The sequence below is a fragment of the Ursus americanus genome, chromosome 14 (genome assembly GCF_024610735.1).
Source record: "Ursus americanus isolate L20-20 chromosome 14, mUrsAme1.1.p, whole genome shotgun sequence".
NCBI lineage: Eukaryota > Metazoa > Chordata > Mammalia > Carnivora > Ursidae > Ursus > Ursus americanus.
In genome coordinates, this window is record NC_142140.1 from 47,341,862 (window position 1) to 47,353,873 (window position 12,012).

General features: G+C 40.4%; 1 protein-coding gene across 1 annotated transcript; it reads left to right on the forward strand.

Annotated features, from left to right (window-relative positions):
* Window positions 1-1,226: 1,226 nt before the first annotated feature.
* On the forward strand, window positions 1,227-2,159 carry LOC123796673 (olfactory receptor-like protein OLF4). The gene has a single exon (XM_045804193.2). The coding sequence runs from the start codon at window positions 1,227-1,229 to the stop codon at window positions 2,157-2,159; it is 933 nt and encodes a 310-aa protein (XP_045660149.2).
* Window positions 2,160-12,012: the final 9,853 nt, after the last annotated feature.

Consider the following 12,012-nt stretch of genomic DNA (forward strand, 5'->3'; position numbering starts at 1 on the left):
GGATAAGAAACTTTTGACTATACCCCAGAGGAAAACATACCTTTTACATTTGATCAAGCATGTGTACACAGGCAAACACAGAAATAAGCACTTGCTCATGGACCCTCTAGTACGCATACAGCTCAAGGAGGAAAAGCACAAAATGGTTGGTATGCCCCCGACTGTATACAATGCACTCTGATATTTTCTATTGTGGCTTATTTATTCTCTCCCTCTCTCTCTCTCTCTCTCTCTTTTTTTTTTTACTGATTTGAATTTTTCTTTAAATAGAATTTTTTTAATAATAATTTTTTATGATTTTATGTTAGTTACCATACAGTATATTCTTAGTTTTTGATGTAGTGTTCCATGATTCATTATTTTATTCTTACAAACCAGTCAGACCCACAAATGGTCCTAATCTCAGAATATGGAAAACATTCCTCTCTCACATCCTCCATTCCTGTGCTAGTAACTCCCTGCTTCTCTTCTCTTTCTTATCACTGGCAACTTCTGTGAGCAGATTCTCTCCTTCCTTCACGCAATATGTATTTATTCCTACTGTTCCCATCCAAACTATTTCTGGGGCTAAAGGACAGGAGAATGTATAAATACCCAGGGCACTCTCAGTCTACCAGGGACCACATGCAAATTTTAAAAATTAATTAAAAAAATGAGTTTTTTCTCAGTGTCTTTGCACTGGTTGTTCCCTCTGATGGGCACACACTTCCCTGGATAACTTTGTGTTTCCTGCTATCTCCTCCTGGAGGCCTCTGTATAAATGTGTGCTGGCCTACCTAAGCAACAAATAAAAATATAACACCTCATCCACTCTCCTTTTTACCAGCTTTTTCTTCAGAGCACCTGTCACCTTCTGATATTCTCTCTGATCTTTTATCTGCTTATCTTCTCCATTAGTGAACTATGCAGACACTTGTTTCCTGACACCTATACTCTGCCTGGAGGTCAGTCAGTACTCAAGTTTATTCCTCAAATGTGTGACAAAATTTCTCAATAAAAGTATAGAATACACGAGTACTTGGGCAAAAGGCCAAGTGTGGGATGCCCATTCTCATTCAGAGCTGGCATGAGGAGTATGGAGAGGGGACAAGTTCCATACAAAAACGAGGGATATTGACTTTGTGATTGCAAAACAGAGATTGTAGAACTTCAATGATATTTGTAATGTTCATTATTGAGAAAATAAGTCATGTTATTTTTTGTTTCTTGCTAGTCACCTCCACCACATGGAACCAGGAAATGATACACAAATTTCAGAGTTTCACCTTCTGGGATTATCAGAGGACCCAGAACTGCAGCCCCTCATATTTGGGGTTTTCCTCTCCATGTACCTGATCACTGTGGTTGGAAACCTGCTCATCATCCTGGCCGTCAGCTCAGACTCCCACCTCCACACCCCCATGTACTTCTTCCTGGCCAACCTGTCCTTTGTAGACATCTGTTTCACCTCCACCACCGTCCCCAAGATTCTGTGGAACACCCAGACTCAGAGCAAAGTCATAACCTATGATGGCTGCATCACTCAGATATTCTTTTTCTTACTATTTGCTGGATTAGATGACTTTCTTCTGGCTGTGATGGCCTATGACCTCTTTGTGGCCATCTGTCACCCCCTGCACTACATGGTCATCATGAATCCAACCTACTGTGTCCTGTTGGTTCTGGTGTCCTGGGTGATGAGTACCCTGAATTCTTTATTACAAAGCTTAATGGTGTTGCAGCTGTCCTTCTGTAGAGAGGTGCAAATCTCCCACTTTTTCTGTGAAATCAATCAGGTGGTCCAACTTGCCTGTTCAGATGCCTTTCTTAATGACATCTTGATGCAATTTGCAGCTGTCCTGCTGGCTGCTTTTCCCCTAGCTGGCATCATTTACTCTTACTCTAAGATTGTTTCCTCCATACTTGGAATTTCATCAGCTCAGGGCAAGGAAAAAGCATTTTCCACCTGTGCATCTCACCTCTCAGTTGTCTCCTTATTTTATTGTACGGCCCTAGGAGTGTACCTTAGCTCTGCTGCTCCCCAGAGCTCCCACACAAGTGCAGTGGGCTTGTTGATGTACACGGTGGTCTCACCCATGCTGAAACCCTTCATCTACAGCCTGAGGAACAGAGACATAAAGGAGGCACTGAAAAAAATCTTTTGGGTTCCAGTGATATGAGGGCCAATCATTGTGGGCCTGAAGAAGTGCCTGCGATTGTTGGGGTCACAGCCTCAGAGCCAGGAACTGCTATTTTTAGATCAGGTTGTGGAAGTAGCACCTGCTCCTTCTATTTATTTTTCTGAGAGAGCATGAGTGGGGAGAGAATCCTCAAGCATACTTCGTGCTGAGTGTGCAGCCTGAGGTGTGACTTGATTCCAGAGCCCGGAGATCCTGACCAGATCTGAAATCAAGAGTCTGATGCTTAACCAACTGAGCCACCCAGGCACCCCGAGGCTGTCAATCATTTTACATCACTACCTTCACTTCTCTTCCTGAGAATGTAGACTCTAACACTGTTCCCTTTAAGTCTCAGGCTTCTGACAGGGATGTGCAGGCTAGGAAAGCCCGGGCACCCCCTGCACCCCTGTGCTTGTGGACATTCCCACAGATGCTTCCCTGACCAGAGCCTCTGCTGTGGCTGCACCAGCCCTTGGGTTCTCACTGTGACTGCAAGACAGGCCTCAGCAACACTGTCAAAGAACTCTAACAAAACCAGGTTTATTCCTCACAGATCCTGGAGGTCAGAGGCAGAAAGGTCTGGAGGGGGGCAGAGACTTAGAGTGAGTGAGAAAAAGCCCAGAACTGGGGGTCCTGCCTTTATTGGGTTTCATGAGAAGAGTAGCTACGGGTTCCTAGGTTCACTCTTTATTGACCAGTTTAAAATATATGAGCTATATTCTGGAACCGAAGGGGAAAGCAGGGTCACACATGTGTCAGTATCCAGGTTACCCAGGACTTTCTGAAGAGGTGCTTTATGCCTGGAGGCAGCCTGAGTGATTATCTGGAAATAGTGTCCCACACCTGCCAATATGTTTATTCAATATGTTTGTCCTTGAAATGGATGCCTCAGAAATCAAAAGCTTCATGTCAGGCACTTTGTCTGTCAACATGCTCCTGTGCTTCATAACTAGTCTCCTTGTTTTATTCTATCACTCATCTAGGAGTCCAGAATGCCAACCACAGCCACTGGCAAACGTTTATTAGCAAATGTATATCTCCAGTGGAGTCTACATAGAAAGACAAATTTGAATAAATGGATTGACCTGGTATGTTCTTAGAGTCTGAGACAACTGCAAGTGTGAGGATGCATCCTCTTTGGGTAAATACCTAGTAGTGTGATTACTGGATCACAGGGTAGTTCTACTTTTAATTTTTTGAGGAACCTCCACACTGTTTTCTCAGTGGCTCTGCCAGGTTGCATTCCCATCAACAATGCAAGAGGTTGTCCATATCTCGCCAACAACTGTTGTTTCCTGTGTGGTTATTTGTAACCATTCTGACAGGTGTGAGGTGATATCTCATTGTGACTTTCATTTTCTTTTCCCTGATGAATCTTGTTGAGCATCTTTTCATGTGTCTGTTGACCATCTGTATGTCTTCTTTGAAGAAATGTCTGTTCATATTTTCTGGCCCCTTTTAAATTGAATTATTAATTTTTTGGTGTTGACTTGTTTAAGTTCTTTATATATTTAGGATATATTTTTAATTTTTTTTTCTCGGTTTATTTTTTTATTTTTTTTAATTTTGTTTTTTCATTATGTTATGTTAATCACCATACAATACACCCTTAGTTTTTGATGTAGTGTTCCATGATTCATTTCTTGGGTATAACACTCAGTGCTCCATGCAATATGTGCCCTCCTTAATACCCATCACCAGGCTAGCCCATCCCCCACTCCCCTCCCCTCTGAAGCTCTCAGTTTGTTTCCCAGAGTTCATAGTCTCTCGTGGTTCATTCCCCCCCCTTCATTCTTCCCTTCCCAGTCCGACCGATCTCCCTGCTATTTCTTATGTTCCATAAACGAGTGAAACCATGTGATAATTGTCTTTCTCTGTTTGACTTATTTCACTTAGCATAATCTCCTCCAGTCCCGTCCATGTTGCCGCAAATGTTGGGTAATCGGTCTTTCTAATGGCTGAGTAATATTCCATTGTATATATGGACCACATCTTCTTAATCCAGTCATCTGTTGGACCACATCTTCTTTTTGGACCACATCTTCTTAATTCAGTCATCTGTTGAATCCAGTTGCTGCAAATGTTGGGTAATCGTTCTTTCTAATGGCTGAGTAATATTCCATTGTATATTTGGATCACATCTTCTTAATCTAGTCATCTGTTGGACCACTTCCATTTGGACAACATCTTCTTAATCCAGTCATCTGTTGAATCCAGTCATCTGCTCCTTCCACAATTTAGTTATTGTCGACATTGCTGCTATGAACATTGGGGTGCATACAGCCCTTCTCTTCACTACATCTGCATCTTTGGGGTAAATACCCAGGGGTGTAATCACTGGGTCATAGGTAGCTTTATTTTTAACTTTTTGAGGAACCTCCATACTGTTTTCCAGAGTGGCTGTACCAGCTTGCATTCCCAGTGTAAGAGGAGTCCCCTTTCTCCACAACTTCACCAACACTTGTTGTTTCCTGTCTTGTTATATTTGGCCATTCTAACTGTGTAAGGTGGTATCTAAGAAACTGAGTTTAAGCCTCTCCATTCATTTATCCTTAGGTAAGGGCATTTTGTGTTGAAACCCTACCTTACATTCCCAGTGTAAGAGGAGTCCCCTTTCTCCACAACTTCACCAACACTTGTTGTTTCCTGTCTTGTTATATTTGGCCATTCTAACTGTGTAAGGTGGTATCTAAGAAACTGAGTTTAAGCCTCTCCATTCATTTATCCTTAGGTAAGGGCATTTTGTGTTGAAACCCTACCTTAAGTAGAAAAAATAATAAAGTCATTTTAGAGATATTCAGCCCCGTTAGGTGGTACAGGGAAGTTCTCTTTGCATAAATGTCAATGCGGGTCTGTCTTTGAGGCCTCTGTACTTTAAGATAGGAGAAGCGATGCATTGTTAAAATTAAGGCCAGGTGTTCTATTCTGAATTTTTTTGTCTAAATTTCTCTATTCTTAGTATTTCATGTGAATGCAAACATTCATTCTTTTCATTTCTTTACCCTCCAAATTTCTCTCAAGCTTTCTTTCAACATAGTAGATAGGTTATGATGTTATAATTATGAGTCTTGTACATGTACATGCATGCATATGAGTGTGTTTGTTTGAAAGAAATATGTACATAAATGACATACATTTACATACACGCAACCCTTAGTCTTGAACATTCTTAGGACCCAACAAAGTATTTCCACACATTTCATCTTTCCTCACAACATCCCTTGAAGTTGTATTTAATTATTCCACAGAATAATTTCTTTCTTCAGGAAAAAAGGAAGCCTGGAGGGATTATATCCTAACAATTGCATAATGAAGCAGTTAGAACTTATTCTGTACCTTCTTGAGTTCTATGTAAGTGGAACCATGCAATATGTACCCATGACTTTTCTTTTTTTTTTTTAAATTTTATTATGTTAGTCACCATACAGTATATCATTAATTTTTGATATAGTGTTCCATGATTCATTGTTTGCATAAAACACCCAGTGCTCCATGCAACACGTGCCCTCCTTAGTACCCATCACCAGCCTATCCCAGTCCCCCACTCCCCTCCCCTCCCCTCTGAGATCCTCAGTTTGTTTCCCAGAGTCCAGAGTCTCTCATGGTTCATCTCCCCTTCTGATTCCCCCCCTTCCTTTTCCCCTTCCTTCTCCTAATGTCTTCCATGCTATTCCTTATGTTCCACATATAAGTGAAGCCATATGATAATTGTCTTTCTCTGCTTGACTTATTTCACATAGCATAATCCCCTCCAGTTCCATCCATGTCGATGCAATTAGTGGGTATTCCTCCTTTCTGATGCCTGAGTAATATTCCATTGTATATATGGACCACATCTTTTTTATCCATTCATCTGTTGAAGGGCATCTCAGCTCCTTGTAGAGTTTGGCTATTGTGGACATTGCTGCTGTGAACATTGGGGTGCATGTGCCCCTTCTTTTCACTACGTCTGTATCTTTGGAGTAAATACCCAGTAGTGCAATTGCTGGATGACTCCTTCAGTTCCTGAAGTTGCACACTTGACATATGTACAGTTTATCACAAGTAGTAATGCTCCAATAAAATAATTAGAAATTAAAAATTCTAGCGGTACTTGACTCAGGGTCAGACCTGGAGCACAGTTAGCTGAGTCACACCAAATGGGGTGGGAGATTTCTCTTTTCTTTTCTCTTTCTCTTTTCTTTCTTTTCTTTTTTTTTTTTTTGTAAGATTTTATTTATTTATTTGACAGAGAGAGAGAGCACCAGCGAGAGAGGGAACACAGGAAGGGAGAGTGGGAGAGGAAGAAGCAGGCTCCCAGCAGAGAAGCCCAATGCGGGGCTTGATCCCAGGACTCTGGGATCATGCCTTGAGCTGAAGGCAGACGTTTAATGGCTGAGCCACCCAGGCACCCCGAGATCTCTCTTTCAACTGTGAAAAAGCACTGGCTCACATGTTGATATTAAAATAGTGAAATTAAGGCAATTCATATTTGATAAACTCATTTTTTTCTTGTAAGCTAGATTAGCCTAAATATATAAAAGGAGTAAAATGGCATAAATTGGTTCAAGATGGAAGAGCACTACAGCCACACACCTCCTGGATCAGCCTTAGAAACATAATGTAGAGATTTTTACCTTACTAAGGACTCTTGAGGAACCCTGCAGAGATCAGAACAACTCCTTCCCTATAATCCTCTTCGATAATAATGATGCTACATTAAGCCATTTTATTTTAGGATGCTTTGTATGCAGCAACAGCTGATATAACAAGCAAATTATGCAGAACTGAAGGCATTTTTAATAATCTGATTCTTTTTATTGTAGGCATTTTTTTAATAATTGAAGATAACATTCACGATTATTCTGTTCTTCAAGTTTATCTCATGTAACTGTATTAAAAAAATGTGTCCACTGAGGCCCCTTTGAGGCAACATGGAAAAGTTGGACAAGAATCCAAGATTGCTGGTGAGTCACCCTGTGCTTGTGAGAATGATTGTATAATGGATGATACTGAAATTGTTCATTCACTGACCCTTCAGTGGTTATGGCAAAATTTCAAAGAGTAGGAGATATTCCATTTAGAGAAGTGGAAGGAAACATGTTTGTGTGTGGTACTGGAAAATTTCAACCAGAAAACAGAAAAGAATTTATTTTGCAAGACAATAAATGTATGCTTTAATATTTGGCTTAATCATCCTTAAAGACAAGTTTGATTCTAAGGTCATATTATGTCACTGTATTTTACCCATATTTGTCTTTCTGTGTAGATCCCACTTGGAGACGTGGATATTATTATCATTTTCTTTTTTTTTAATATTTTGTTTATTTATTTGACAGAGAGACAGGCAGTGAGAGAGGGAACACAAGCAGGGGGAGTGGGAGAGGAAGAAGCAGGCTCCCAGCAGAGGAGCCTGATGTGGGGCTCGATCCCAGAATGCCGGGATCACGCCCTGAGCCGAAGGTCGACGCTTAACAACTGAGCCACCCAGGCGCCCCTCTTTTTTGTTTTTTTGTTTTTGTTTTTTTGCAAGTGACTATGGTAAGCATGGTAGACACAAGCTGTGTAAGAGGAAAGGATCCTAATGTGTAGAAAAATCCCATGATTAGCTATAACCACCAGTACGTCAAAGTCTGCATTCTCAGGAAGAGCAGGGAAGGTAGTGAGATACAAAGGAATGATGTTCACAAAAGGGAAGCACATGGTCTCAGATTTTTCTGTTTAAAATTTAAGTAAATAGCTGTTGTGGCTAAGAGTAGATTTTCCATAGGAATAGTATTCAGTAAATCAAAAGAAAAAAATACTCACTGTGATATATTTTATTTGAAAAGAAATTTTTCATAGCAGATCCATGTAATCTTATGAAATAAGTGAGAATGTCCAAATATTTCATATCCAAGGTTAGGAATAACATTGAGAAAGTAGGAAAATGACAAAGGGAAAATCTCTAGGATATCAGAGATATCACAAAATTTAATTAAGTAAATTATATAAATTATACAGATAGGGTGAGATAAAAAATAAAAATTCTAGTAAAAAAAATGAGATATGTTCCACCTCAACAATCTGCAACAAGGAATCTCAATATTTAGCTCATGCTTTGAGCTCTGCAATCTTGGGCACCTCTTTAGCCCCAGGACAATTGGCCCTTTCAGAGCTGCCATCCCAGAGAATCTCATCAGAGCCCTCTTTATGTCTGTGTCCTCAGGCTGTAGATGAAGGGGTTCAGCATGGGCGTGACCACCGTGTACATCACCGAGGCCACAGCACTTGCGTGGGAGCTCTGGGGAGCAGCAGAGCTAAGGTACACACCGAGAATCATGCAATAAAATAAGGAGACAACGGAGAGGTGAGATGCACAGGTGGAAAATGCTTTATACTTGCCCTGAGCTGATGATATTCTACGTATGGAGGAAACAATCTTAGAATAAGAGTAAAGAATCCCAATGAAGGCACCACCACCCAGCAACAAAGCTCCAAAATACATCACCATGTTATTCAGAAAGGTGTCAGAGCAGGAGAGTTGGATCATCTGATTGAGTTCACAGAAAAAGTGGGGGATTTCCACCTCTGTACAGAAGGACAGCCGCAACACCACTAAAGTTTCTAACAAGGAGTGCAAGAGACTTATGATCCAGGTCACTAGAACCAGCAGTGCACAGACCTGGGGCTTCATGATGACCGTGTAGTGCAGGGGGTGACAGATGGCCACAAAGCAGTCATAGGCCATCACAGTCAGGAGAAAGACATCTAATCCTGCAAACAGTATGAAAAAATACATCTGTGTGATGCAGCCATCATAGGTTATGACTTTGCTCTGAGTCTGGATGTTCAGCAGCATCTTGGGGACGGTGGTGGAGGTGAAACAGATGTCTACAAAGGACAGGGTGGCCAGGAAGAAGTACATGGGGGTGTGGAGGTGGGAGTCAGAGCTGACGGCCAGGATGAGGAGCAAGTTTCCAAACACAGTGATCAGGTACATGGAGAGGAAAAGCTCAAATATGAGGGGCTGCAGTTCCGGTTTCTCTGATAATCCCAGAATCTGAAACTCTAAATTTCTTGTATCATTTCCTGGGTCCATGTGGTGGAGGTGACTACCACTATAGGGGAAAATAACATGACTAATTTTCACACATAGTCACTGCTCACATTGTGGAAATGCAACAATTTATATTTTCCAGTCAGGAAACCAATTACATATAAGGCAAACAATGAATCATGGAACACTGCATCAAAAACTATTGATGTACTGTATGGTGACTAACATGACATAATAATAATAAAAAATAAGAAACTAATTGCAATATTTTTGAATGGATTTGGGCCCCTTGAGATGATCCCCACTTCCTCTCTGGTTATGAATTTCCATCCCAACATCAGATTTTTCTGAAAGTTCAGGTATTGTACACTTTTATCAAGAAATCATTTCATGAACTTGAGGAATATATAGAGTGTTGACCATGTCTTGGAAATTCCTAGTCATACAGTAGAGGGTGCTGAAAAGCAAAAGTTTCTACAATTCAATGATTGTGATAGGATAGAAGCAGATATAAAAATTAAATAATTGTAAGATGGTGACAGATGCTATGAAGAAAATGGAAGCAGGTTGTAGGAGAAAGTGGATGGGTGTTATGTTGGGTGTTCAGTCAAGACTGGCTAAGAAGGTGACATTTGAATAGAGACCTCAAGGAAAAAAGGGTGGAAGATGGGAGGTCTTCCTGGCAGAGGGAACTGTCAGTGCAAGGGCTTTAAGAAAGTGTTTCTGTCAGAAAATTAAGGCTCAGAAGGGAGCCAGTGTGTTGAGGGGAATGGGCAAGTGGGAGTGAGGAAAGGTGGTCGCAGTGAATTTTGGAGAACCATGTGGCCTCATAGCTGCTTAAATTTCAAGACACAGCGACTTCCTCATCCACACTACATACCTCTTGCACTTTTTGATCTGGTTGCAATAGCATCTTGTCCATTGACACCCTTCCTTAGTATCATGTATTGATGAAGTTTGGCCTGTGTATTATAATGGTCACCTTGTAATAGAAGATCCCATGTATTCCTGCTCTGAGGACCACTCTCACTCATCAAGGTGCCCATGCACATGTGCACACACACACACACACACACACACACACACACACACACACTCACATTCACAGCACATCATGTCCTCCCGTTGTTTGTTGTTCTATGTCCTTCTCATCTCCCCCATGCCTGCCCCAACACAGTGTTTAGGATATGAATGCATACACATCAAATTACCTTTCCATCAGGAATGTAGAAATAAGACCCAAAAATTCCTATTCATAGCTTCCCAGGGACAAATCATCTTGGGGCTACATTTTGGAGTGGCCACTTTCTGACTTGTGTGTAAAGAAACATAAATAATTGTGTTCAATAAAGGAGGGGGAGAGGAAGAGGGAGAAATGAGAGGGAGATAAAGAGTAAAATGATCTAATAAGCGCAGTTTTCTTGACAGACTGTGAGGAAGGAAAGCTGCTTTGGTGGTAGTGACTTCAGGTCCTGGTTACATCTCATTTATACCCAGCAAAAATAATAAAAGAGCAAAATTAAATTTGTTCACAGCACAAAGTAGCGACATCTTTATGGTGTGAAACACCTTACAGATTGAACATCACAAGAGAAAAATGAGTAAAAAGAATAAACCAACACTTCACAAAATCTGGGTGCTTTTATTACCAGATAGATGACTTGTTTTTCCTGTGCCTATTCCATATTTATTTGACCAGTTGGTTTTTATTTGGTCCAATAGAGGATGAGGTGAGTCCCTTTATCACTTTTCTTACATGACATCTATTTTGTGTTTACTTGTCATTCTCACCCTATGGGTTTTAGTCACATTCTTGACAAGTCCGATGAGCACAACTGCTATGGTTCTGTTCCTTTCCCAAAATGCAAAAGCCTTCACAGACTCTAGACAATCCTACACACCTCATGGCAATCTGTCCTCTTACTCTGAGTACACTTCATGTGACTTATCTGAGGACAGTATCTCGTGCTCACATTTATCTCACTGCACTCTTGTCTGTTACTGTGATGTAAGGACCAAAGGAGCAAGGACTTCACTTGTGCTGTTCATGTTTTTCTTTATGAGTGTGGATGTATATGCACTTATATAGAAACAAATGAAAGAAAATGAGACGTTATGAAATACAGAGAATGAGAGAGGTGATAAAACCAGGTTAAGGGGAGCAGTTTCAGTGTAACTTTATTCAACAAAAATAAGGGGAGTGTAGAGAATTAACTGAAACAGGATCTACAGGAGCGGTAATTCCACAAAATCAATATGAAGGAATATTAAAATTCCCCACGACCTTGAAATAGAAAGGTACAACACGTAAAGTTCTTAGAAATTTCTGGAATGTACCAGATGCTCTTTTGGTATGTGTTGAATGAATCAGGAATTAGAGCTCATTAAATATGTAGATTTAATACATGGCAAAGTTGCAATTCAGTTTTGTTGGAAAATGGATTATTGATGGAAATTGTCACAAAAGGCTTTCTACATGGAAGGAAGTGCAGTGGCTGCTTGTCTCACACACCTCACAAAAATCAGAAGGAGTAAACCCTCAGCGTAAGAGTAGCCATCCCATTTTAGATGCACATCCAGAAACCTACACATGAAATCCACAGGCAAAGCATTATAATTAAGGCAAAAAACTCAGAAGTAAGAAGATAGATTTAACTAAACAAAATTTAATACTATTTTATGACCAAAAATATTTCACTAAAAGTCAGTAGAGAAACTGTGATTTATAACAATTATTTGAAATGCTGATAATTATAGATAAATCGGTATATAATATGTGGACATATAATAATAATATACAAATGTGCATGGTGATGAAATACAGGAATCTTTGCT

Coding starts and splice junctions, on each gene's coding strand:
- LOC123796673 (XM_045804193.2), top strand. CDS start 1,227: ATGGAACCAGGAAATGATACACAAATTTCAGAGTTTCACCTTCTGGGA.